The sequence below is a fragment of the Bactrocera neohumeralis genome, chromosome 6 (genome assembly GCF_024586455.1).
Source record: "Bactrocera neohumeralis isolate Rockhampton chromosome 6, APGP_CSIRO_Bneo_wtdbg2-racon-allhic-juicebox.fasta_v2, whole genome shotgun sequence".
NCBI lineage: Eukaryota > Metazoa > Arthropoda > Insecta > Diptera > Tephritidae > Bactrocera > Bactrocera neohumeralis.
Window position 1 is genome coordinate 33,494,039 of NC_065923.1, and position 24,576 is coordinate 33,518,614.

The following is a 24,576-nucleotide window of genomic DNA, read 5'->3' on the forward strand; positions in this document are numbered from 1 at the left end:
CAGAGGAGAGGAAATCTCAGGTCTCACTCTAGGCAAATAGTGGAATTGTATGCATGTAATTGCTACTAAAGGTTTAATTATGGTACTACAACAGCATAGACCCAAGATCAAATATGATGCGAACTGGTTCTCCATACGCAAATCGAATCGAATCGGTAAAAATGCCTAGATTAGTTCTTATACCATCATTGGTATGTCCGTTCGTGATAGTTCGAGTCAAATTTGATCGTAAGTATGTATATCGCTTAAGATCTACTAAATTTCTTTATACAATAAACGCAGTATAGAGCCAGTGTAGCATGTACGGCTGTTATGAAGATTTTTCGAAAAGTGCGGTTAGCCTCTCCTTCTCTGGTTATAGTCAGAGGACTGCAAAGGTTGGTTCGTCTCCGCATGCTGCAGCCTAAGTAATGCTAAATGACTTGCAGCCACCACGATCTTGTAGGATTCCTACGAGCCATAGATCCCCTCACTAACACAGATCGTGCTTAGGATGTCTTATTTGGATTTGCTTGAAAGCTGGGCTGGTGTTCGAGTTATTCTGATATCTCAGTATTTGGGGATGACATTCTACAGAAATTGTTAAAAGGCTGTCTCCGCCCTAAAATCTTGGCAGGCCACAGAAAATGTTCCCCTCCCTTCAGCACTTAGTTAATGTGTTAGTTCAAAGTTGAGATGACTCCCTCTTCACGACTGTCTACACTGAAGGCACTGCCTCATAAGGGCTTGCATCAATTCTTTACTAGGTCTCGTTATTAAGACAACATTGGGACCATGAAAGGAGACTACTTTTCTGTACGGTGGACAAAGGCTTTTGGTGGGGTCCCAACAAATATGGAAAACGAACTAGATAACGCACAAAGTAGGTGCGAGAAAGTAGGTTGGACCTTCTTCTAATGATGGGGAATGACTTGGGCGGGCTTATCTAGAAAGACGGAAGCATCTTCCGAAAACCATAATGTAAGCCCTCTAGGGAATCCATTTTCCACTGCTCTGAAATTGACGAAATTGGCACACAACCACGCCCACTTCAAATAGAATACCAACATTATCGGCCATCTGGAGACTCAGCATTCATTATTGGATAATATTCGATCGAATAGACCACCTTCAGCACGCCGTAAAGAAAATATAGCAGCCGTAGTTGAGAGTGTACACGAAGACCGCGTAGAGTCGATTCGGCGCCGTTCGCAGCAACTCGGACTGACGTATGGAAGGACTTAGACTTTGACTTTTACGTCGAGATCTTAAATGAAAAGCATATAAAAACAGTTTAAGCAAGAACTGAAACCACTCGACCAAGCGACATCACTTCGCTCTATGTGCTCTTGAAAAGTTCCAAGAAGATCCGGTGCAGGAGGAATTATCGATCAATATTTCTTCAAAAATGATGCCGGTGAGCTTGATAACTGAAATTGAAGCTCACGATCTTTGGTTTCAACAAGATGGCGCAACTTCTCACACATCGCATCAATCAATGGATTTATTGAGAGAACACTTCGGTGAGAAGATAATTTCAACTTTGCGCCGGTCGATTGGCGATCCAGATCGTGTGATATCACACCATAAGATTTTTTCTTATAGGGATACGTAAAGTCGAAAACCTAAGCGGACCATCTCTCTTCGATTCAGGCCTTGGAGCCAACCGTCATAGATGTCATTCGCCAGTTAGCAGTCAAAATGCTCCAATGAGTCATCGAAACTCAACAGATGGACCATCTGAAACGTAGCCGCGGCCATAATGGAAGAGATAATTCTCAACAAATAACTGCCAATGAATGTTCTTTCGAATGATAATAAATATTCCCCATTAGATTTGAAGTCTCTGTGGTCTTATATTGTTATTTTCTCTCCTTTATTATTAATTTGGACAGAAGTTACGGAAAACATACTGTGTCTTACATTACCTCAACTCCAGAAACCGAACTTAACTGTTTCCACTCAAATTTAGATATTTTGTGTGTTTTATTATTATTTACAGTTTACTGTTATCTCTTGCACTTACCCATACGCACCGAATGTTGGATCGTACGTATAGTAACCGGTTGAAGGTGGCAACCCCGTCGAAGTCCAAGTTGTCACCTCACTACCATTACAACTGCCATCCTTCAAAGTGTAAGGCGTACTCTGAAACAAAAACCAAAAAAAATTAGAATCCCCAAAAATAATTCAATTTCACAAACATCAATCGTTTATTTGCTTTATTAAATGTGAATAAACTTAATGAATTGAAGATCTACAACTTAGTAAATAAATACATGCGCTTGTACATACATACAGTTATCTATCAGAATATAGAAATGGGTTAGCTTTCAGTTGGCAAACAGCTGGCGAAGTGAATAATTTTGCATTTAATTGCTACAGAATTTTGTCAACCAAACTGCCGACACTGAGGCAGCCGGAGCCGAACTGAGCTGTGCTGTGAACTCAAGTTCATTTCAACATTTCAAGCAGCAAGTGCTATAGGCAAACGACTGAAATGCAAGCTCGAATAGAAAAAGAGTTGAATAAGACTATAACTGTCTATGTCGGCATCTATGTATATGTGCCAGGCAGGCATTGTAGTTGCATATTTGAAGAAATTTACTTTTAAGAAAATTTGCATAACAACATTTGTACAACAGCTGGCGTTTCATTAGGCAGTGAAGTTGTTGAAATATTTAAATGAAATTCCAAATGACAAGCACGAAAAACTCTTTTTGAAAAGCATTTAGGGAACAGTGGCAAAGATATAACGCTAGATGAAGTAAGAATAATAACAATTAGATAAACAAGTGAGCAATGATGAAGATGAAAGTATTTTTGCCTAAGCAGTATAAATTAGTTAAGTAGGGAACCGATATAATATTAGAAAAAATTTTATACTTTTGTGATAATATGCTGTGTAATGAAATTTGAAACTAAAATTCAAGATTTTTGTAAACACTGAAATAATATTTCAATTCTCTTTGTATGTTATTTGTAAACAAAATTACCAGCTATTCAGAAAGAAATGAGGAGAGTTCCGGTGCAACTATACATTAAGCATGATCGCAAGTCATAATTAAACTTTTGGGATCTCTCTTTCGATGTATGACAGCTTAAATATAAACAATATTTCAAAATTGACTAAATATGAAAATGGTTTTTTTTCTAAGCAGTGCATTGTCATCGTGTATAATCCATGAATTGTTCTTCCACAATTCCGGACTTTAACGACGGATGCTCCCACACAAATGCCTCATTACGGCCAAATAGAACTTTTTATTGCCCGTCTGTTCCTCCAGAACAAATTCACCTTGATCACCTTGATTTTTGAGCGGCTTCGGCGTGGTTTTTTAATTGGTTTTGTCTAGTTTTTTTCCCTTCAATCCGAATATTGTTGACTTGTTTGCTCACCATGAATGTGGGATTGGTATTCGCACGATCAAGCATGTCCAAAGAGACCTATTTACGGTCCGTTTTAAAACCAAAAATCAGCTTTATATGGTTGAGTCGAGCAAGAACGCGTTTCATACCCAAAACAGCCACCAAAATCGGACTGCCCAATATCAGAATGAAATTTCTTTTTATCCTTTTACGCTTTAAAAAGTTCAGCTGTAAAGGATATTATGGATTCTGTTTTTATACTCTCGCAACAAAGTTGCTAAGGGGAGTATTATAGTTTTGTTCACATAACGGTTATTTGTAAGTCCTAAAACTAAAAGAGTCAGATATAGGGTTATATATACCGAAGTGATCAGGGTGACGAGTAGAGTTGAAATCCGGATGTCTGTCTGTCTGTCCGTCCGTCCGTGCAAGCTGCAACTAGAGTAAAAATTGAGATATCATGATGAAACTTGGTACACGTATGTATTCCTTGGCTCCATAAGAAGGTTAAGTTCGAAGATGGCGGTACGCCCACAAAATGGCGGTAACCGAAAACCTATAAAGTGTCATAACTAAGCCATAAATAAAGATATTAAAATGAAATTTGGCACAAAGGATCGCATTAGAGAGGGGCATATTTGGACGCAATTGTTTTGGAAAAGTGGGCGTGGCCCCGCCCCCTACTATATTTTGTACATATCTCGGAAACTACTATAGCTATGTCAACCAAAGTCTACAGAGTCGTTTCTTCAGGTTTTCCATATACAGTTCAATGTTGGAAGAAATATAACTTACAGTTCAAAAGGCAGAACTAGCTACATTGTGCCTCCCATTATCAAAAGGACTATGTTCAAAATCACTTAAAAGTGCGTTAACCGACTAACAAAAAATTCGTTAGAAACATCACCCATAAATTTCATACGGAAGAAGTGTTCACTGCAGAAAGGAAGCTGCACGAAGACCTTTTTTCGCAAAACTGATGAATGAAAATGGGCGTGGCGCCGCCCACTTATGGACCAAGAACCATATCTCAGCTCCTTCTGGGCATGGGCTCTTGAGGAAAATACGTTTGCAAGACGATTTCAATGAAATTCAGTAAATAATATTTTCTTAACACCCTGATGACATGTATTTGATCGAAAAACAACAATTTGGTTGAAATCGGTTCACAACCATCGCCTTTTTCCAATATAAAGCTATTTTGAATTCCATCTGATGACTACTTATATGATGCCTGAAAATGAAGCTCCGACATTCTCTGTATAATATATACATTTTGGAACCAATTGATGATCAGCGGAATAAAACTTTACAAAAAAGTACGGTATTTGAACGATTATGTAAATGACGTATAATGAAATATCAGAGATTATCACTTTATCAGATGCGAGAAATAAATAAACAATGTTCTTTTTAATGATAATAAACATTCCCCATTAAATTTGAAGTTTCGTAGTTTTTTTCTTTTAAAAGTAGGAAACCTTCAAATGAATCACCCTTTATATAGATGCGATGAGAATATAAAACACTACTTCGTATTTGATTTATTCATCAAAAACATTGAAGAAGTGTCTGTAAATATGTATATTTATTTAAATTTGCAAAGTATTAGAAACATTCCTTTAGAGAACGGCCCCACATCTTTTTACCACTGCTTTCGGGCTTTTCTCTCGGCGACCTTGGATGTGGCGAAAAAATTAGAAAGATGTTTGCATGCGAGTTCACTTCTCGTACACAAATATTTCTACAATTAAATTTATTTATTTTCTTATGCCTTGTTAAATTAGGCGTACAAGCGGCAATTAGCGAACGCCAGCCAACAAGCAGTCAATAAAATGTAAAACGCATTGTTGCCGATTTATGTACTACATACAAGCACAACAACTTCATCGTCTTGTTGTTGACGACTGCTCGCATGGCTTTTCCGCCATTAACATGTGTGTACGTACATATGTGGCAAATTGTGTTGCTGCGTTTGTGTGCCACTGGCTGCTAATCGCGCATTTTTACAAGACATTAAATCTGTTGCAAAGTAAATTATATCCGGATCCACGTAAACACTGGCGCACTCGACACGCTTGTGACAACAACATATTTGACGGCAGCCAAGGAGGTTGAGTGCCTACACAAACGCAATTGTATGTATGTATGTGTGTGAATTGGTATGCATGGCAGACCGTTATCAAGAGTCAGCAAAATGAACGCACATTTGAGCGTCCAACGACGCTTTTTGAGTCGATGCGATGACCGGTGAGCGGGGAAGAACGCCGGCAGCAGCTTTAACTGTGCCGCGTAGGCCGCTGGTCGCATGTTTCCTCCTCAATAAATGCATTTCAAACTTTTTACGGCTGCGCGGTAGACAATTTTTTTGACTTTAAACCTTTTTCCGCCATCGAATTGTATTTGCATTTTCGCTTATTCGCATATTTTTTTTTTTTTTTTTGAAATCAGCTTGAAACAAGAGTCAACAACTGTAATTATTTTAATGTTTGCGATTTGCATAAAAATGCAATTAACTACTTTTTATGAGCTGCTGCACTTCGGTGTTGCACTAATTGTTGTGCCAACTGCAGCCAAACGGCGATGGACACACAGCCACCACACTACCACTCAGTAACACATCGGAGTTTTGCAAATATGAAAAAAGCTAATTATATATCTGCATACCCAAAGGTACATATGTAAATACATATGTATGGATACCTCAATATTAGGTGGCGTTGGCCAATGTGAAAATTGTGGAAACTGTGGCTCTTTCGGCGGCAGCAACAGCAAAAACAAACATTACAATGACCATATCATAGAGGTATTTATTACGGCTTGGCAAAGCGCATAGCGGTGCCGCTTGCAACTATCTACCGCGTCCGCGAGTATTTTGAGGGGAAGCGCGCGGCGTGTATTTGGTTTGCAAATGTTCCGAACGTTAAGCGATTTCGGACGTTAAACATTTGTATAACTATTTTCTGCACAATTGAATAAATTAAGATTGGCATTCATTATATGCAAAGCGCAATTTAAAATCACGTCCATTAAATTTAATGCTATGAATGCTATGCCTATAAAGCATGAGAGAGAAGCATATCAGACAGTGGGTTAAAAATAACTTTTGTTATTTATCGAAACTTACAATTTTCTTTAATTGTTTAAGGCACGACAAAATAATTCTAAACACAATTGTAAAAGGGCCTATTGACCTTCATAATCATTAGGTTACACTCAACTTTAACATATGCCATAAAAAGCCAACAATCGAAATGAAGTATTTGTATGGATAATTTTTTTCAGCTGCCTAGAAATCGTCAAGAAATTTGATGTGGGTTATTTCTTGAACGATCGGAATCAAGTGCTTGTATGGAAACATTTTTCATTTGAGGAGAGATTTTCACCAAATTTGGCATGGCTTATTTTCTAACGAAGTGGTGCAACCTTCAAAGAAACCGTTCAGATTAAGTCACTATAGAAGTAGAGTACTAAAGCTTCAGTGCAACCGAAGTTAGCTTTTTTTCTTATTAGCCATAAATTAGCTATAATTATTAAAAAACTGTTTTGAATCGACACACACCACCTCTTCGTCGATTTCAAAGCAGCTTTCGACAGCACGAAAAGGAGCTGCCTTTATGCCGCGATGTCTGAATTTGGTATCCCCGCAAAACTAATACGGCTGTGTAAGCTGACGTTGAGCAATACCAAAAGCTCCGTCAGAATCGGGAAGGACCTCTCCGAGCCGTTCGATACCAAACGAGGTTTCAGACAAGGCGATTCCCTATCGTGCGACTTTTTCAACCTGCTTTTGGAGAGAATAGTTCGAGCCGCAGAACTAAATAGAGAAGGTACCATCTTCTATAAGAGTGTACAGCTGCTGGCGATGATATTGATATCATCGGCCTTAACACCCGCGCCGTTAGTTCTGCTTTCTCCAGACTGGACAAGGAAGCAAAACAAATGGGTCTGGCAGTGAACGAGGGCAAGACGAAATATCTCCTGTCATCAAACAAACAGTCGTCGCGCTCGCGACTTGGCACTCACGTCACTGTTGACAGTCATAACTTTGAAGTTGTTGATAATTTCGTCTATCTTGGAACCAGCGTAAACACCACCAACAATGTCAGCCTAGAAATCCAACGCAGGATAAATCTTGCCAACAGGTGCTACTTCGGACTGAGTAGGCAATTGAGAAGCAAAGTCCTCTCTCGACAAACAAAAACCAAACTCTATAAGTCACTCATAATTCCCGTCCTGCTGTATAGTGCAGAGTCTTGGACGATGTCAACAACGGATGAGTCGACGTTGCGAGTTTTCGAGAGAAAAGTTCTGCGTTTTATGGTCCTTTGCGCGTCGGCCACGGCTAATACCGCATTCGATGGAACGATGAGCTGTACGAGATATACGACGACATCGACATAGTTCAGCGATTAAAAGACAGCGGCTACGCTGGCTAGGTCATGTTGTCCGGATGGTCGAAAACACTCCATCTCTGAAAGTATTCGACGCAGTACCCGCCGGGGGAAGCAGAGCAAGAGGAAGACCTCCACTCCGTTGGAAGGACCAAGTGGAGAAGGACCCGGCTTCGCTTGGAATATCCAATTGGCGCCACGTAGCGAAAAGAAGAAACGGCTGGCGCGCTGTTGTTAACTCGGCTATAATCGCGTAAGCGGTGTCTTCACCAATTAAGAAGAAGAAGTTTTGGCTTTTTAAATATAGCAAACTCAAACCTAACCTATCTATATGATATAAGATGAGTTTATTGATATTACGAAAAGGAAAACCTTCCAAATTAACTACATACTTTTCTGCTTGTTCAAATTCCTTCCCACTCTTGTATATCGATAAAGAACTAAACTGAAACTTTAATATTTACAAGGTCTACAGTAAATCAGTATGAGATAATCACCATGCACTAAATCTTGGAAAAGGCCTGTGAAAAGAGGATCGACGCACACCACCTATTCGATGATTTCAAATCTCCTCTGTACAGCACGAAAAGGAGCTATCTCTGAATTTGGTATCCCCGCAAAACGAATACGGCTGTGTAAACTGACGTTGATCAATACCAAAAGCTCCGTCAGAATCGGAAATTACCTCTCAGACAAGGCGACTTTCTATCGTGCGACTTAAATATAGAAGTTACAATCTTTTAAAAGAGTGGTCAACTTCAGGGGTACGCCGATGATATTGCCACCATTGATCTCAACAATCGCGCCGTTAGCCCTGCTTTCTCCAGACTGGATAAGGAAGTTAATCTCCTGTCATTAAATAAACAGTCGTCGAACTGGCGACTAGGTTCGCACGTCACTGCTGCCAGTCATACTTTGAAGTCGTAGATATGTAGTTTCGTCTATCTTGGAACTAGTATTAACAGCAACCACAATGTCACTCTCGAAATCCAACGGAGAATAACTCTTGTCAACAGGTGCTACTTTCGACTAAGTAGGAATTTGAGAAGTAAAGTCCTCTCTTGACGAACAAAGATCATATTCACTCATCATCCTTGTCATTCTTTATGATGCAGAGGCATGGACGATGACAATATCTGATGAGTCGTCATTTCGAGTTTTCGAGAGAAATTTTCTACGGAAGATTTATGGTCCTTTTCGCATTGGCAAATACAAGTACCGCAGTCGATGGAACCATAAACTGTACGAGATATACGGTGACATTGAAATAATTCAGCAAACTAAGAGACAGTGGATATGCTGGCTAGGTCATCTCGACGAAGTACCCACCGGAGAAAGCAGAGGAAGACCTCCACTCCATTGGAATCGGCCAATCGGCGCCAAACAGCGAAAAGGAAGAACGACTGGCGCGCTGTTGTGAACTTGGCTATAACCGCGTAAGCGGAATCTACGCCAATAAAGAAGAAGAAGACTGGACCAGCCTTTCGAGTGGCTTAAAAAATGTAACGGAAAAGTATTATTATAGATATAGCCACATCTGATAGAATCAATACTTCCAAATAACCGAGAGGAGTCTTTCTTTCTACTTTCACTTCTTATCTGTGTAAGGAAGGTCTTCGCATGACCACTCAGTATTTACGAAGATAGTTTGCTGGGTGAGCAGATCCTCGTTTCTCAATTAAATTCATCTTTCTTCTACATCATCGATTTTTTCAAAAAACTAATTTATTGTAATTTTAATAATAAATAATATTCAAAATCAAATTGAATATTAAACAAAAACCAAAACAAAAAACAAAAAAAAAAACATTAACTTCAACTGCACCGAAGCTGCAATATTCTTAACGAGTTTGTAGGATAAGAATATGTTTTTTTTGTTATTCACCTTTTTTTTTTTGTTATTCACCTATATGTCGAAATGTCAGCTATTTTCTACAGTGGTCTGATATCGAAGGTTCCGCCAAATAAGCAAAGACGTTTCCTTCTGTGTTAGATGTGCAAGTGCTTGGGGAAGATCCGGAATACCGAGAGGCCATTTACGATTAGTGCGTGTGTGAAGGATACTTTCCACGTGAGTAGAAAAGTGCTAAGGTCGTTCCCTTCCTGAAATCCTTTGACAAAGTCAGTGGCGATCCTCTTCTGGGGTAGATTGTGGCGGCCCGCAGGGCCATCAGCAATCTATATTTTCCTCTCTTAGTTGAAGGTCGCTCATGGTCCGAAACAGAGCGTTCGGGAGGAAGAATTTTTGAAACTGTTCAAAATTTGGATGTAGGTGTTGGGGATGACATATCGTTGGGCAATATGGTAACAATTCTTTTAAAAGGGGACGTTAAGTTTATAGAAGGAGACACCCACTTCAGATTTTGTCTGAGCCTGGGATTCCAACTTACTGAGTATGGGTCTCTGAACGCATTTCAACATCAGAAGCACTTATCTCATAGAACGAGGTGTTTGTGTGGGGCGCAGATCGAGGATTAGGTGCATGTTATTGTAGAAATTTAGATGTTTGCGGTGTGACCTAGCCGGAATGCCTAACAGGTAGGTTCGCATGCGAGTAAATTGTTTAGACGGCGAAAACAATTAGCTGAAAATCGAGGTGACGTTCTTGAGTGAATGGTCTATGTATTGGATGAGACGTTGAGATTCAACCTCTGGCCACCAGTCCAGAACAGTATGGAAGCTCAACAGGTAATAGTTTAGGTTACGATGTCTGACCGGACACTTAATTCTGGAACCGCGGGGAGCCGGATCCCTTGGGACTAGCTATAACCTGCTCACGGGACTGACCCTTCGAGGAGTATCGTGGTGATTGTAGTTTAATGACCTTTCTAAGGTGGTTGTATCCATTTCACACTGCTAACTGGTACTGAAATTCTGCGCATTTTCAGGGTGCTGATCAACGCATTGATTTCATCCACTGTTGACACCGGCTGTTGTGTCCTTCTTTATGTTTCAAACTTAATAAAAAATAAGTTTTCCGAAGACATTAAGACCCACTGTTTAATTTAAAAATCACTAACCTGCCCCCTTTCTATTTCCAGTTATGTACATTCTCTATTCGTGCTGCAGATATTTATTTTTTTGAATGTGGGTCTAAAGTGCAACAATTGTAATTTTTAGTTTTTTTAATGTCAACATATCACGAAATATCAAAGTCATCTTCGCAACAATGTAAAACACCAAAGATACAAATGCTGATATGACACGAAACTTCTCTGCTTCTAAGTACAAACTGATTTGTTTAGAAATTAATGAAACTAACTTGGTATCGAGTGAAATGTAAATTTCTTGTTGCAACATGCCGACGCTACTTTTGTGCCTAAGTTTTCATGTTGCCCTCCTTACGTTGTGGTCAGTAAGTGCTTATTAAGTGCTAACGAAGTTTTAAATTTTCAAAACACTTCCACTGCCAAGTTTGCGTTTTCGGTGAGCAACTTCGAACAGATTAATAACAGTTTTCTTCCTTTCATAATTTTAAACTTTTTGCTTTTTTTGTTTTTGTTGTTGTTGTTTTTTTTTTAAATGCATTTTTTCATTCATCCCTTTACTTTTCGCTAAGCGCGTTGCATTTTGCTTTGACGTTTACTAGACTACGCTTATAATTGGAGCCCACTTTTTGCAAGTACGAGTATTCGAATATCTGCCGACAATTGTTTCCTCGCCTGTATTTTGTTGTTCTACAAAAACGTACAATATAATTGCCACTCACAACGGAATTGCACACGATTCGTCAGCAGCGACTGTTCAACCAGACAGTCAAAGCGTTTCAGCCTGCCACTGCTGCCGACATTTGAGTAGTGGTTGCCACTGTTCTGCTGCAGCAATTATAATTTTTTGTTGTCAGTGTTTACTAAGCGATTAAGATGTTCACTCGCTCGCAAGAGAAATTACACACAGGTAGCTCGCTGGCGCATAAGTAGCTGAAGGAAAACAATTGCGAGCAGAATCGTCCACATACAAATGCAAACGAACATGCAAAAATATATGCCTATAAATTATTATTTTTACACACATACATGAGAATGTTTGTGTGCGTTCGTACGCATGTAAACGCGCTCATTAAAAAATACTCGGCGCCAATTATCGCACGAAAATACACAACTCGCCGAGTGTGGAATTTGAATTTCAGACGCAAAACTTTGACTTTTCACTCACTTGCCATATGTGTGGTTGTATGTATGTATGCGCATAACTCCATTTCGTGCTGCTCGGCATTAGCTTAAGGAGTCAAAGCACAGTAGCTCTGTCACATTCCAGAGTAATTTCTTTATTTTATTTCAATTCTGTGTACTTTGACTGAGTGAATGACCACTGCCACATTACTTGCCACCGCAGTCGCCTGCAATGTGTGAAACAACTTGTTTGAAAATACCCCCTTTTAGATTTAATCCTTTGCAGGGAGTGAGAACAAGAAAAGCGCGCACGGCTAATCGCTAATAATTATGAAAATATGTCAGCTCGTTAATGCAGTTTGCGAAGACAAGAGAGTGAAGAAAATTCAATAAAATTTGTACATAATTGCATGAGAATATTTGAAGGAGGTTTTGAAATATTCATACATATATAGTACATAACATATAATATTAACAGCAATTAATATAACAATATAAAAGCTTTAAGACTCCATATCACAATGTTCTCGAAGATGCCACTACTTCTCAGGAACTAGAACTCATTATTCTAAATAATATTTTTGAAACAAGTGGTTTTTAAGAAGAAATAAAACACATAACGCGTGATCCAAGTAGAGGTACTTTTTTAATAGCCCTTTTTGATAGATCATGCGTGAGTCGTGTCAAGCTGTCATGTTCAGTATTGTTTGGCATTTCATAATGGAAAGACTTTCGTCTGAACACTCAACTTTATTACGAAAGTTCACGTTGTGTAAATAATGTGTTTCGCGGTTTGGCGTGGTTTATGGGCCGGTGGTATCATTTCTTCAAAAATAATTCCCGTGAGATCATAGCCGTCAATGGCGATCGTTGTCGCGCCATTATAACCGTCTATTTGATGCTTGAAAATGAAGCCGTAATCTCGGTGACATTTGGTTACAATAAGTCGGTGCCACTTCCAATTACGCGCGTTCTCCTCTTAGTGGTCATTATTCTTGAGCTTATCTGCATAAACAAACGATCGCACAAAACCCCAAAAATAATCCAGAGGCGTCAAATTGCACGCTCTTGAAGGCCACGCCACAGGCCCACGGCGCGAAATAATAGGCTCACCAAAAGTTTCGTTCAATTTATTGATTATTTCGTTGGCTGTGTAACATGTAGCGCCATTTTGTTGGAACCAAGGGTTGTCCAGATAAAAATCCACCAATTCAGACACCAAAAAGTCATTTAATATGACTTAACAGTAGTCCCTTTTGTTTATAACATTATGACCGGCTTCGATTTTGTAGAAATACGGATCTATAACTCCCTCTGCCCATAGAACACACAAAACAGAGACTTTCTGATCACTAATGGCAAGCAGAATATCATCACTGCAAATGCGACAATTCTGTTTATTAACATACCCTTTCGTGAGCTACCCGCTAGAAATTTTTCTTCCGAAAATCGGAATCGCATTATCCACTTTACGTTGACAAACAAAATGACAGTATATAAAAAGGCGTTGCATTAGAAATAAGGACATTCTGAAAAATTTACACTCTAAGCATGTAAAGATTATACAAAATTATACTATACAAGAGTCGATTCAAATGGATCAAATAGTTTGTCAGAAATTGCATTTAAACCAAAAGGCGGGTCGGGTTTTCAAGTCCCGAAAATGACTGAGTACCACGGAAGATGAATTGACACGAGTTCACGAACTCACATTAAAATACTACCGATGAAACATGTGAAAGATAGCTGAGACAGCAGGCATATAGTGAATTATGTTCTTATGAGGGAGATGGTTTGATTTAATAAAAGAAAATTTTTAGGGCGATGGGTGCCGTAATACTTACGCAATTTTGGGAATGGTATACAGCAGTGTTTGACGGAAAGAGGCGGAAACTGCTCTATCTATCGGTTTTTCGATTTACAAGGCGTGATTTATATTGACTATCTGCAGAAGTGCAAAGGGGTCTCTATCAACCAAAATATTGGGTGAATTGCACAAAAATACACCAAAGAAAAAAGCGCACCCTCATCATGATAACGCAGCTGCTCAAAGCTCTGTCATTGCCACCGCCAAATTAATCGAACTATCCTAGAGGCTGCTGCTCCAATCACCATATCTCTAGATTTGACATAATTTGTTTCCGATGCCACAGATGCCCAACTTACGGACCACCGCGAATTGCGGACTTGTTAGAAAAGTTGGAGAATCGCTGAGCCAAGTTTAATGAGTTAAAAGACAACTATGTTGTAGGCTAATTATTTATCGGAAGGCTATTGTATATTCTATAAATCTGCAAAACCATGATTTTAGGATGCTACCTTTTCAATATTGCCAATTTTTCTCAACTACTCTTCTGTTATGGAATTATCTAGGTTAAGTTAGGTTATGGGGTCGGTCTTAAAAGCGATCTTACTTGAATAGCTTGAAACTTCGGTCCGCTGTGTTACATAAAACTCTTACAGGTTCTTTGAGCCTATCACAAATTTGCTTAGACGGCTAACCCCACTTTCTTATGAACTGTTTGGCTTACTAAAGAGTGTAAGCATGCTATTCAGATTCTTACTCAGCTTGCCGCCCACCCCTGAGGTCCTTTATGAACTATGCAGATGTTGATCTACTAGTGCTGCCAATTCCGCCACGCTCTTCAGCCCTGCATCTTTATTTGCTGTAAACAGCACCTACCGACTTCCACTAACCGACAACCCTTAGAGATAAGCCATGTCCCCCGATTTCGCAATCATTATCTATGATAATATCAAATTGCTTTCGCATCCACTGTATTAACACAATTTTGCCTCCAAGGACATTTATCTGTTACAAGGGGCTATATATAATATATTTGCACTTTTATTTTGTTTAATAAAGAATTTGAAAACTAAGATTTCTGCAAACAAGCAAATAAATAGTAACATATCACTTGTCAGCGCTATTTACATAATTAACACAGATACGTCAAGTGGCTTGAAAGAAACGACGTTATTATGACTGTGAACGTCACAAAACCATTACGTACACGTTTCTACAAATTTATGATATTGGAATGCTTAAGCAAAATTTATTTCGTTATCTCGCCAGAGTGAGAAATTTTTTTCATATGCACCGTTATGCTTAAGATTTACTGATATTTTCCATGTTATTATAAATATATATAAAAAATCTCTTCAATTAAATATATATCTATATTATTAATAAGTTTTTGTATTTTATTGTTTGTGCTAATGTGACTTACACACGCGACTGGGCTACATAGTTGCCTATTTATTGGATTTCCTAACACTCATGTGTGAAACACACACACACACACAAGCGCATTATGTTAAGTCAAGTAAATAGCATTTGGAAATGCTTTCAGTGCTGTGAAATCTAATAAATAATAAATAATAAGCATGTGTACTTTAAGTGTGGCACTGAAAGCCAGCACAGCAGCAACCAGCTAATTACAAGCAAACCAATTTTTCACAATCGTGAATCGTGGCGCGCATTGCAATTTTATATATATATGTGTTTTAATATGTATGTGGGGATGTGCAAACGTGTGCAAAATGAATGCGAAAGTCTCTAGTGCAGTTTGCAAAGAAAATGCGTTGCGCATGCGCATGCGCATTCACACGAATGCGCGCCTTTAATAGCCACACGCACGTCAAGCAACACAAATACAACTACAAACACATATATAGTATTTGCTCGATATAAATGCACACGCGCTCGCACCTCGCGATTCGCTGCGACTTAATGCAGTCAAAACAATTAGATCGCTTAATTAGTAGGGTGCTCTTGCGGGCCGTGCGCGTACATGAGTGCTAACGTACCATCCATTATTGATTTCACGTGCGTTTTCATGCTTCGAAAAATAGGCGTTTGCGCAAAAATAATTACCTTGATATTTATGTGTGTCTAACTATAAAAGAAATATTGTGAAAAAATACACACAAACAAATATTTATGAGTTGCCTGGCAAAATCTGAGTTAACATCTAACTTTTTATACCCTGAACAGAATATATTAAGATATTTGCAACACTTAGGAAGCGTCGGAGACCCTAAAGAGTATATATTTAAATAATCTATATGACAAGCTTAGTCGATTTAGTCATGCCCATCTCTCTGTATATACTTGAACTAGTCTCTCCGGTTTCGAGCTATCGATCTGAAATTTGTTTCACGCCCTGTTCTATCCAAGAAGCTACTCATTTGTCGAAACCGGCGATATCGGACTTCTATGGCATATACATAGCTGCCATACAAACTGACCGCTGAAAATCAACTTTTTCATTTCACAAGAAAACTTCTTCAATTTTGGAAAGAATTATTTTCTATTGACGCAACCTACGAAGAAATTGTTCAGATCAAACAACTATAGCATATAGCTGCCGTACAAACTGACCGCTGAAAATCAAATGCTTGTATGGACATATTTTCCATTTGACGAGATATCTTCTTAAAATTTGGCAAAAATCATTTTCTAAGGCAATGGTGCAATCTATGAAGAAATTGTACAAATCGAATCACTATAGCATATAGCTGCCATACAAACTGACCAATAAAAATCAAATGCTTGTATGGAAAGCTTTTCCATTTTACGAGATATCTTCATCAAATTTCGCATTGAATCATTGTCTAAGGCAATGATGCAATTCCTGCAGAAAACGTACAGATCGAATAACTATAGCATATATTTGTCATACAAATTGAACAATCAGAATCAAGTGCTTGTATAAAAAGCTTTTCCATTTGACGAGATATCTTCATGAAATTTGGCGTGAGTTATTTTCGATGGCAATGATGTAACCTCCGAGGAAATTGTTCAGATCGAATAACTATAGCATATAGCCGCCATACAAACTGAACGATTGAAATAAAAAGCTTGTATGGATAGCTTTTCCATTTGACAAGATATCTTCATCAAATTGGACATGAATTATTTTTGAAAGCAATGGCACAATCTCCGCAAAAATTGTTCAGATCGAATCATTATAGCATATAGCCGCCATACAAACAAACCAATGAAAATCAAGTTTTTGTAAGAAATATTTTGCATTTGTATACGTGAAGGGTATTATAGCTACGCTACAACCGAAGTTATGTTTTTTCCCCTGTTTGCTTTAAAGTTATGCTGCGCACATGTCCGTATGTCTGCATGTATGCGTTGGCATCTGTCAGTCAACCTGAAATGATAAATAAGATTGCTCATACGCTCCGTTGCACGCTTGAAGCATGAATGCCTGTTTGGATTGGCAGTTGACTATGCTGTGGCATGGCAGTGACTTTGCGGTACACATGCTTAAGTGTATATGTGTGTGTTTTATATGCAATATATTACGCATGTGCGTATTGTTGTTGTGATGCGTTCAACTGCCAACAGTTTGCATGCGTGCGCGTCGTGTATGGCGTTGGCTTACTCTTCGCTGGAAAAGTGCGTAGCTGCCAACTTTTTACTTATTTTTTTACGGTAAAAGATAAAATGCCGCATTCTCTTAACTCATTAGCGGATTATGACTGCTTTAACAGTAGCTTATTAAATATAATTTTTTGCTTTTTAAGTGCCTATCAATTTTGTTCGTGAAATAATTGCATTTATAAATGTATGTATGTATGTTTGTGTGAATTTTATCATACACTCCACTCAACGCACAATTGCTTGCACGCATGTGCATGGCAGCGCTAAGTGGCAACCGGCAACCAACAATAAAATCTATATTATATAGCGAACAACATCATTAGCAATGTGAGTAATAGCAAAAAATTGCAAATTCGCAGCTCAATTAAAGTTTTCTTCAAGAAAAGCGCGAAAGCATTTGCGAAAAAATTTCATACAGGCAAGCTTACATATACATATCTGTATTATATCTTAATATATATACGCTACATATCTAGTTCCACACTCCGGCATTGCCGTTCTGCAGCATACCTATAATTTTTCACAAATTTGCACATACTCGTACTACCAATGGGCTGTGCCACTCTAATGTTCAACAATCACTTTTACACAATAATTACGCAGCGCGAATGTTTTAATTCTATATTTCAAATAACCAACGTGCATTGCCTGCACACATACGCACGCACATGTATATGACGGTGTTTGTGTGTTCTCATATTGAATTTCATTTCATCTTGTTCACCCTAATTTTATTGCAACGCGTTGCAATTGGCTTCTCACTCCGCATAATGCATTTTAGTTGCTATAAATATTTATTACTGTTTATGTCTTTTAAAAATGATGAATAGCTATAGAACATGCCACCGAAAGTTGCATGCGTTGCTGTGTGTTTGCTGTTAGTCATTCACTTAAGTTTGCAAATTATACAAAAAGCTACAAAGCCAATTGACATGGTGCACCGCTGTGAGCCAACATGTTTGTATGTATATAGGTATGTTTGTGCTCAGTGCTGACGGCGTATTAAGTAGTTTGTAACTAGGAGATCATATATATGTATGAATGAGTTGGGTTAAACTATATTATACTAAATATAATATTATGTAAGTATATACGATTAATAGACAATATATTTGATAAATAATGGAAATATTATATTTTTTTTGGTATATAGTGAATTTCTTCCTCTATAGGTGATATTTCTGGCACTCTGGCTTACATTTTAATATGTAAGCCATATGATTTTCAATATGACTTTCACCATAAGGATAAGTTCAAGCGACTGTAGTTGCAGCAGATTATCATTAAATTCACTAATGGATATACTACACAAGTAAGCATTTCAACTACATTTCTCAGTGCTGTTCTCTTGCAGAAGACTTAATTACATATAAGAAGACATACCGATTTTTCAGTGAGGTCGAAAGAGAAATTGAAAACCACAAGGGATCTTCAAATAAAAATAAAACATGACAAAGAAGTGAGTGAAAATAATGAAGAAATTCGCTATATTTTGAAATTTTTGTATAGAAAAGGGAAGAATGCCACGCAAGCCAAAAATTAAGTGAAGTGAAGTTTACGGAGACGATGCTGTATCACTTCGTGTAGCATAACAATGATTCGCTCGCTTCCGTTCTGGAAATTTCAAAATTTCGATTTACACTGATGTCTCTAGCGAAAAAATGGCAAAAAGTGGTCGACCAAAATGGTACATATTTGTTTATTTATTTATTAGTGTAAATATAAAAAAATAAGTAGATGTCTCATTAGAAATACGAAAAGACTTTTTCGACTACCCAATTCACTGCTGGAAAAGGTGAATAAACGCACGGCATGAAATGAAAATGAAGGTATTTGATGTCATGATATATTTTCATGGTCACCGTTTTGGGGAGAGTCGTGAAGACATTACCTATTTGCAACTGCAAACACATTTATAATATTATTACTGACCGTAACTAAAACGAATTTATTGGGTTCAGAAGTTTAAGGAACGATGCTGCATCATTAAAAAAAATTTGGAATTAACTTTACTGATGGAAAAAATGTCTTAGCTTTCAAAAAGTTATTTTTTTTTTTTATTCCAGTATAAAACAAAAAAAAATATAGAAGGGTTAAATTAGGGTGCAACCGAACATTTTATACTCTAGAAACTCGCAAGAATCAAAGCCAAAGAAATACCTTAAGGTGCAAAAAATCAACCAGAGAATCGAAGTCCAAGCAATTATATATACAAGGTGTGTTCCAAAGTAAACAGGACTTTTTACTTTACTTGTTATCCAGTCAGAATTTCATGTCATTTCATTGATTGGAAGTGAAGTTATTGCGTTTTAAGTGTCAGTATGTGTGTGTTATCGGTGCGAAAATAAGCTTCGAACAAAGAGCCAACATTAAATTTTGTTTTAAAATTGGCAAAACTTTTACCGAAACGTTTCAATTGATGAAACAAGTTTATGGCGATGATTGCCTATCCCGTAGCAGAGTGCACGAGTGGTTTCAACGTTTTCAAAGTGGTCGTGAGGACATAAATGACGATCAACATGTGGGCCAATCAAAATCCGTGATCACCGGAAATTCCATCGAAACTGTGCGTGAATTCATCAAAAATCAACCGAAATCATCATTGAAATTCAGGGAAATGGAACTGAACATCTCCAAAAGATCGATTTATCGCATTTTGACCGAACATTTGGGCTTACGAAAGGTGTGTGCACGGTTTGTTCCGCACAAATTGACTGACGACCAAAAATTTCTCAGAATCCAACATACAAAGGACATCATTAAAGAGGTCAAAAAGGACAAAAACTTCCTTTACAATATTGTGACTGGTGACGAAACGTGGTGTTCCCAATATGATCCCAAAACGACGACGAAACCCAAAAAATCGCGCATGGAGAAGTCAAAACTGAAGGCAATGCTGATTTGTTTTTATGATTCCAAGGGTATTGTCCACAAAGAATTTGTTCCACCTGGCCAAAACGTTAATGCGGTATTCTGCATTGGATTTTTTTTGAAGCTTTTCGTGCGCCCTGTTCGACGTGTTCGGCCCGAATATCGCAAAGATGAAAGTTGGCGTTTGTTGGCCGATAATGCGCCGTCTCATCGATCGACGCTTGTGACCGATTATTTGGCCAAAAACCACATTTTGATTATTTTCGAAAGAACCATTTGTTCTGTTTTCTTTTTAATTCCTGTTTACTTTGGAACGCACCTTGTATGTGTTCAAATTGAGCGAGTTATAACATATATCCGGCTGCAAAGACGCCATTGACAAAACGTGGGAACTCTCACCAAAAATTGTTCTCTAGTTCAATAAAACCTCAGTTAAGCCTATAATGTTCTACGAAATATTTGTTTGGTGGAAGGCGCTTAAAAAACTACAACCGCGAAAAAATTGGCTAGCGTTCATCAGTATTTGTGATGCACTACGCACCGCACTAACTGTGGCACTGAATATTTTGATGTATGTATATAGCACTATTGGATATAGCTGCGAAAGCTGCCCTCAGACTGACACACGGGCACTCTGGAACCCTGGCACACTTTGATTTCATCCCCAAAAATCTTGGATCACGAAGTCGCCGAATCTAACTCTACATATCTTTTCTGCTCACATACCTTCGAGGGAGGTGTGGAAGGTAAGGACTAGTTGGAGGTGAGCTTACGGATGAATGAAAGCTTGCTAGGAGGATTGGTGGAGGGTACATTATCGGGAATAATCAGCTTTAGTTTTATGCATGAAGGTAGCAGTGGAGACAGCCTCCCTTAGAGTGGTGACTATCCAATCCGCTAATAGGGCAACGATATTAACTTTCAGTTTGCTCAAGGCCAGTGAAAGAATGTCTAGACTCCTTATCAATAGCATCGAGTTACTTTATGACTAACTTGATTTGGGTGCTTGGTCACAGCGGTATTGCAGGAGACTGTAAGGCTAATTAGTTTGCTAAAGACAATTCAGCCTCAATTACTGTTGAATGACAACGAGTAGGAGCTCCGTCAGCGTCTTATAGTTCACTAATGAACTGTTGAGCTTTAGATCAAATCAGCAGTTTCTGATCGACTATGTGCAGCGCAGTCGCAAGTTATTTTGAATCAGTGTAAATTGTAAAAGTGTAAATCCGGATGCCAGCAGTATCAGCTGTTTGGAAGAAGATAAGGTGGAATCATCTCAACACTTGTGATGTATACATGTATGTAATAGTTTAAGTTCAGTGCTCCTAAATTTTGCGAGCTTTATGCATTTTGAAATTAAAATTATACGAAAAGAAATCTGGAGCTACAAAGTCAGCTTTAGACGAAAAAACTTTGGTTACAAAATTCCTAATACTTAAATATGCATAAGAGTTTATACATATGGAACATATATTGACTTTATCCCGTTTAATTAAGTACTTGAATCCAGCTAAAGTTTTAGTAGTTAGTAGTATTCTCAATGATCTCTCATTGAATTTTAATCGGTTATGTTGATTATCACTAAGATACACATGACTGCAAGCATATTTTACTTGTATGTCTACATAAGCTTTGAAAAATAATCTCGAGACAAGCTAAAGACATAAAACAAAACCACAACAAAATGTGTGGCATCATGTTACAACACATTACAAAAACAATGGCGTAATTAACAATAAAGCCAATATACATATGCAAAACTAATTGCAAAACTAATTTGTGACATTTACAATAATTGTTGTCATAACATGAGCACATTAACCCGCCAGACGGACGGACGTCACATTAAACTGGCAGGCAGGCAGAGATGCATACCGAGTAAGCATGAATAGCTAGAAATGCACCAGGTGCTGACAGCACTGCACACGGCACGGCAGAAGGGAGATGGTTGATAGGCATCGAAGCTCAGCTACTCATTCGGCTTCATGCGGTTCAGCGATGAGTGGAAACTTGAGAAGCATTAAGCAGAAAAAGATGCTACAGACATACTATAAAAAGGCGAGGCGAAGCAAAAATAAAATGCACATAAGACTTTAAGTGTAAATAATACCAACAACAGCATAACAATTAAAACAAAAACAACAATACACAGAAAACAATAACAATAATCGTCAAAGCTGAACAACTTCCATAATACGCTTTAAGACAACCATAGCATTTATGTATGTGAATATACGCGTACGTATGTATGATACTCTTAATACTGAAGGTGGATTGCATCGGCATATACCAGCAGGAAAACGCAAGGGGTTTTCCCCTCTTTTCGTTGAAATTTGTTGATGGATCGTAAATGATGTTTTCAGAATTCTCAGAGGGATGATTACAGAGCAAGCAACAATCCGTGGTACTCTTTTTAGACACCTTAAGATTCACCTTCCAATGGATGAGCCAAGAAAGACTATCGTGTATTACATTCTAGTAGACTGATGATTTCAGCTGGAACGGACTCATAGCTTTTTTAGCATGTCCGTCGATGTTAGAAAAATCGGAAAAAGCAACATCGGCCGAAGATTTGATTCTTGTTTTTAGAAGAGCAATCGCACAGTGCAAAGAAAGACCAAATTTCTTTGAAAATGATGGCGATAAGAACGTAACTGGCAATGGCGACCGGTAATGCGCCATGATGACAAACTAATTGTTACCAGAAATTGAAGCTCTTGATCTCGTTGATATTTGGTTTCAACAAGACTGCGCCACTTCCCACACAGCGCATAAATCAATGGATTTATTGAGAGAATACTTCGGTGAGCAGATAATTTCACGTTTTAGGTCGGAGGACTGGCCACCAAGTTCATTTGATATCATGGAGATATATAACGTCTAAAGTCTTTGCGGACTCCCGCTCTGAAGTTTCTGTGTTTTTTCTTTAAAAAATAGGGAACCTCGAAATAGATCACCCTTTAGTATTGCCAGTCCACCAATTGACGGTGAGCTGAGAAGCTGTTTCCGAGAAGACGAAGTCAGAACAGTGATGGGCAACGTGTTTCGGAACTCACAAGTTATGATCTTTATCTACTATCTGGAGAAAGGCCGCCAGGGGGCGCTATTCAAGATAAGAACACAGCAGCTTCTCTCAATATGATCAAGTTAATCGAATTAGTTTGCGAAATGCTATTCAATCCGACATCAGCTTTGGTTCAGGGTGACATCCTTTTGTTTACAAGCTTCAAGACGTCACTTCCTGAGGAGAAATATGAATCGAGTGAGAAGTATATCGCCGCCATGAAGGACTGCTTTGCAGACCACCAAAAGTCTAAAGAAGTTGGAGCGTCGCTCGGTCGAGTGTATCGAGCTAGAAGGTATAGATCTGCGTACTGGACCGCTTCCCAACTTGGGTCATCATCAATAAACTTCGTTAAAAATTACTTCGAAATCCTTGGGATAAAAATTCATCTAATGGTGCTAGGAAGCTGTTAACAGCTTTCAAAAGAAAAGGTATATTCCATTCCAGAAGATTATATAAAAAGTCAATATTGTCACATTTTCAAGTTGAGCGATATTTTTTTAATAAGAAAATTGCTCTAAATCGCTATGCGAACAACAGAATCACCAGTTTAGGTTTTCCAACCGGGGCAAATGTTACTGCAAAGCGCAAATAAGACGCAACTCTATATGATGCTTAGATGCAACAAACAACAACAATCAAAATAGCATAAAAACAACAGTGAACAATAATAATAATAATAATAACGAATGCAATAATAACAACGTCAATGGCACAAAAGCTCCGTGAAGCATAAACCTTCAACTTGCAAAAGCAAAACAAATGTGCCAAATGCCAAGCAAAGTCGGCGAACAGAGGAAAACGAAGCGAAATTAGTGGAAATGGGAAATGCGAAATGCAAATCCGCAAACCGCAGTCGAACAAGAAAAGTACACCAACAATAAACCAAATAAGCAGACGGCATGACACACAGACATCTACATATGTAGGCAGCCAGAGGAATAACAACAAAAATCCGCTGGGTACCCGCAATAAAAGCAAAAACAAAAGGCAAAATGACAGTGACATTTAGTTCGCCGAGAGGTGACTGTATTGCCCCACAATGTGTCTATTTGTGGACAATGGCGCTGGCGGTTCTGGCGGTTGCATTGTTGTTGTTCTGGCTTAGGGATGGTGGTGGGCGCTAGAGAATTAGCCACAAATGCCCGCAAAGCAACTGAATAAATGAACACAAAATACTTTACAAGCTTATAAACGAAACGACAAATATAGACAACAAATGGGAAAGCGAAATAAGAGCATAATGCAACAAAAAACGGCCACAAATTGCATATATTTTAACGGTATATAGGTATACTAGGTGTATGAACGAGAGCGGAACTGAGAAATTTCTACCAAATATTAAGCGAATAGTGAGCGTTTGAGCAGGAGCTTTAAGCACCTGTCGAA

The 24,576-nt window shown here is 38.4% G+C and overlaps 1 protein-coding gene across 2 annotated transcripts in view; it reads right to left on the reverse strand.

The window, feature by feature from the left end:
* LOC126761497 (homeobox protein araucan-like) overlaps positions 1-24,576 on the reverse strand; it is a 114,584-nt gene that overhangs the window by 59,150 nt on the left and 30,858 nt on the right. For both annotated transcript variants that reach the window (XM_050477750.1, XM_050477749.1), the window contains exon 3: positions 2,006-2,127. In XM_050477750.1, the coding sequence (XP_050333707.1) occupies positions 2,006-2,127 (122 nt within the window). The remainder of the gene's footprint in view (positions 1-2,005; positions 2,128-24,576) is intronic.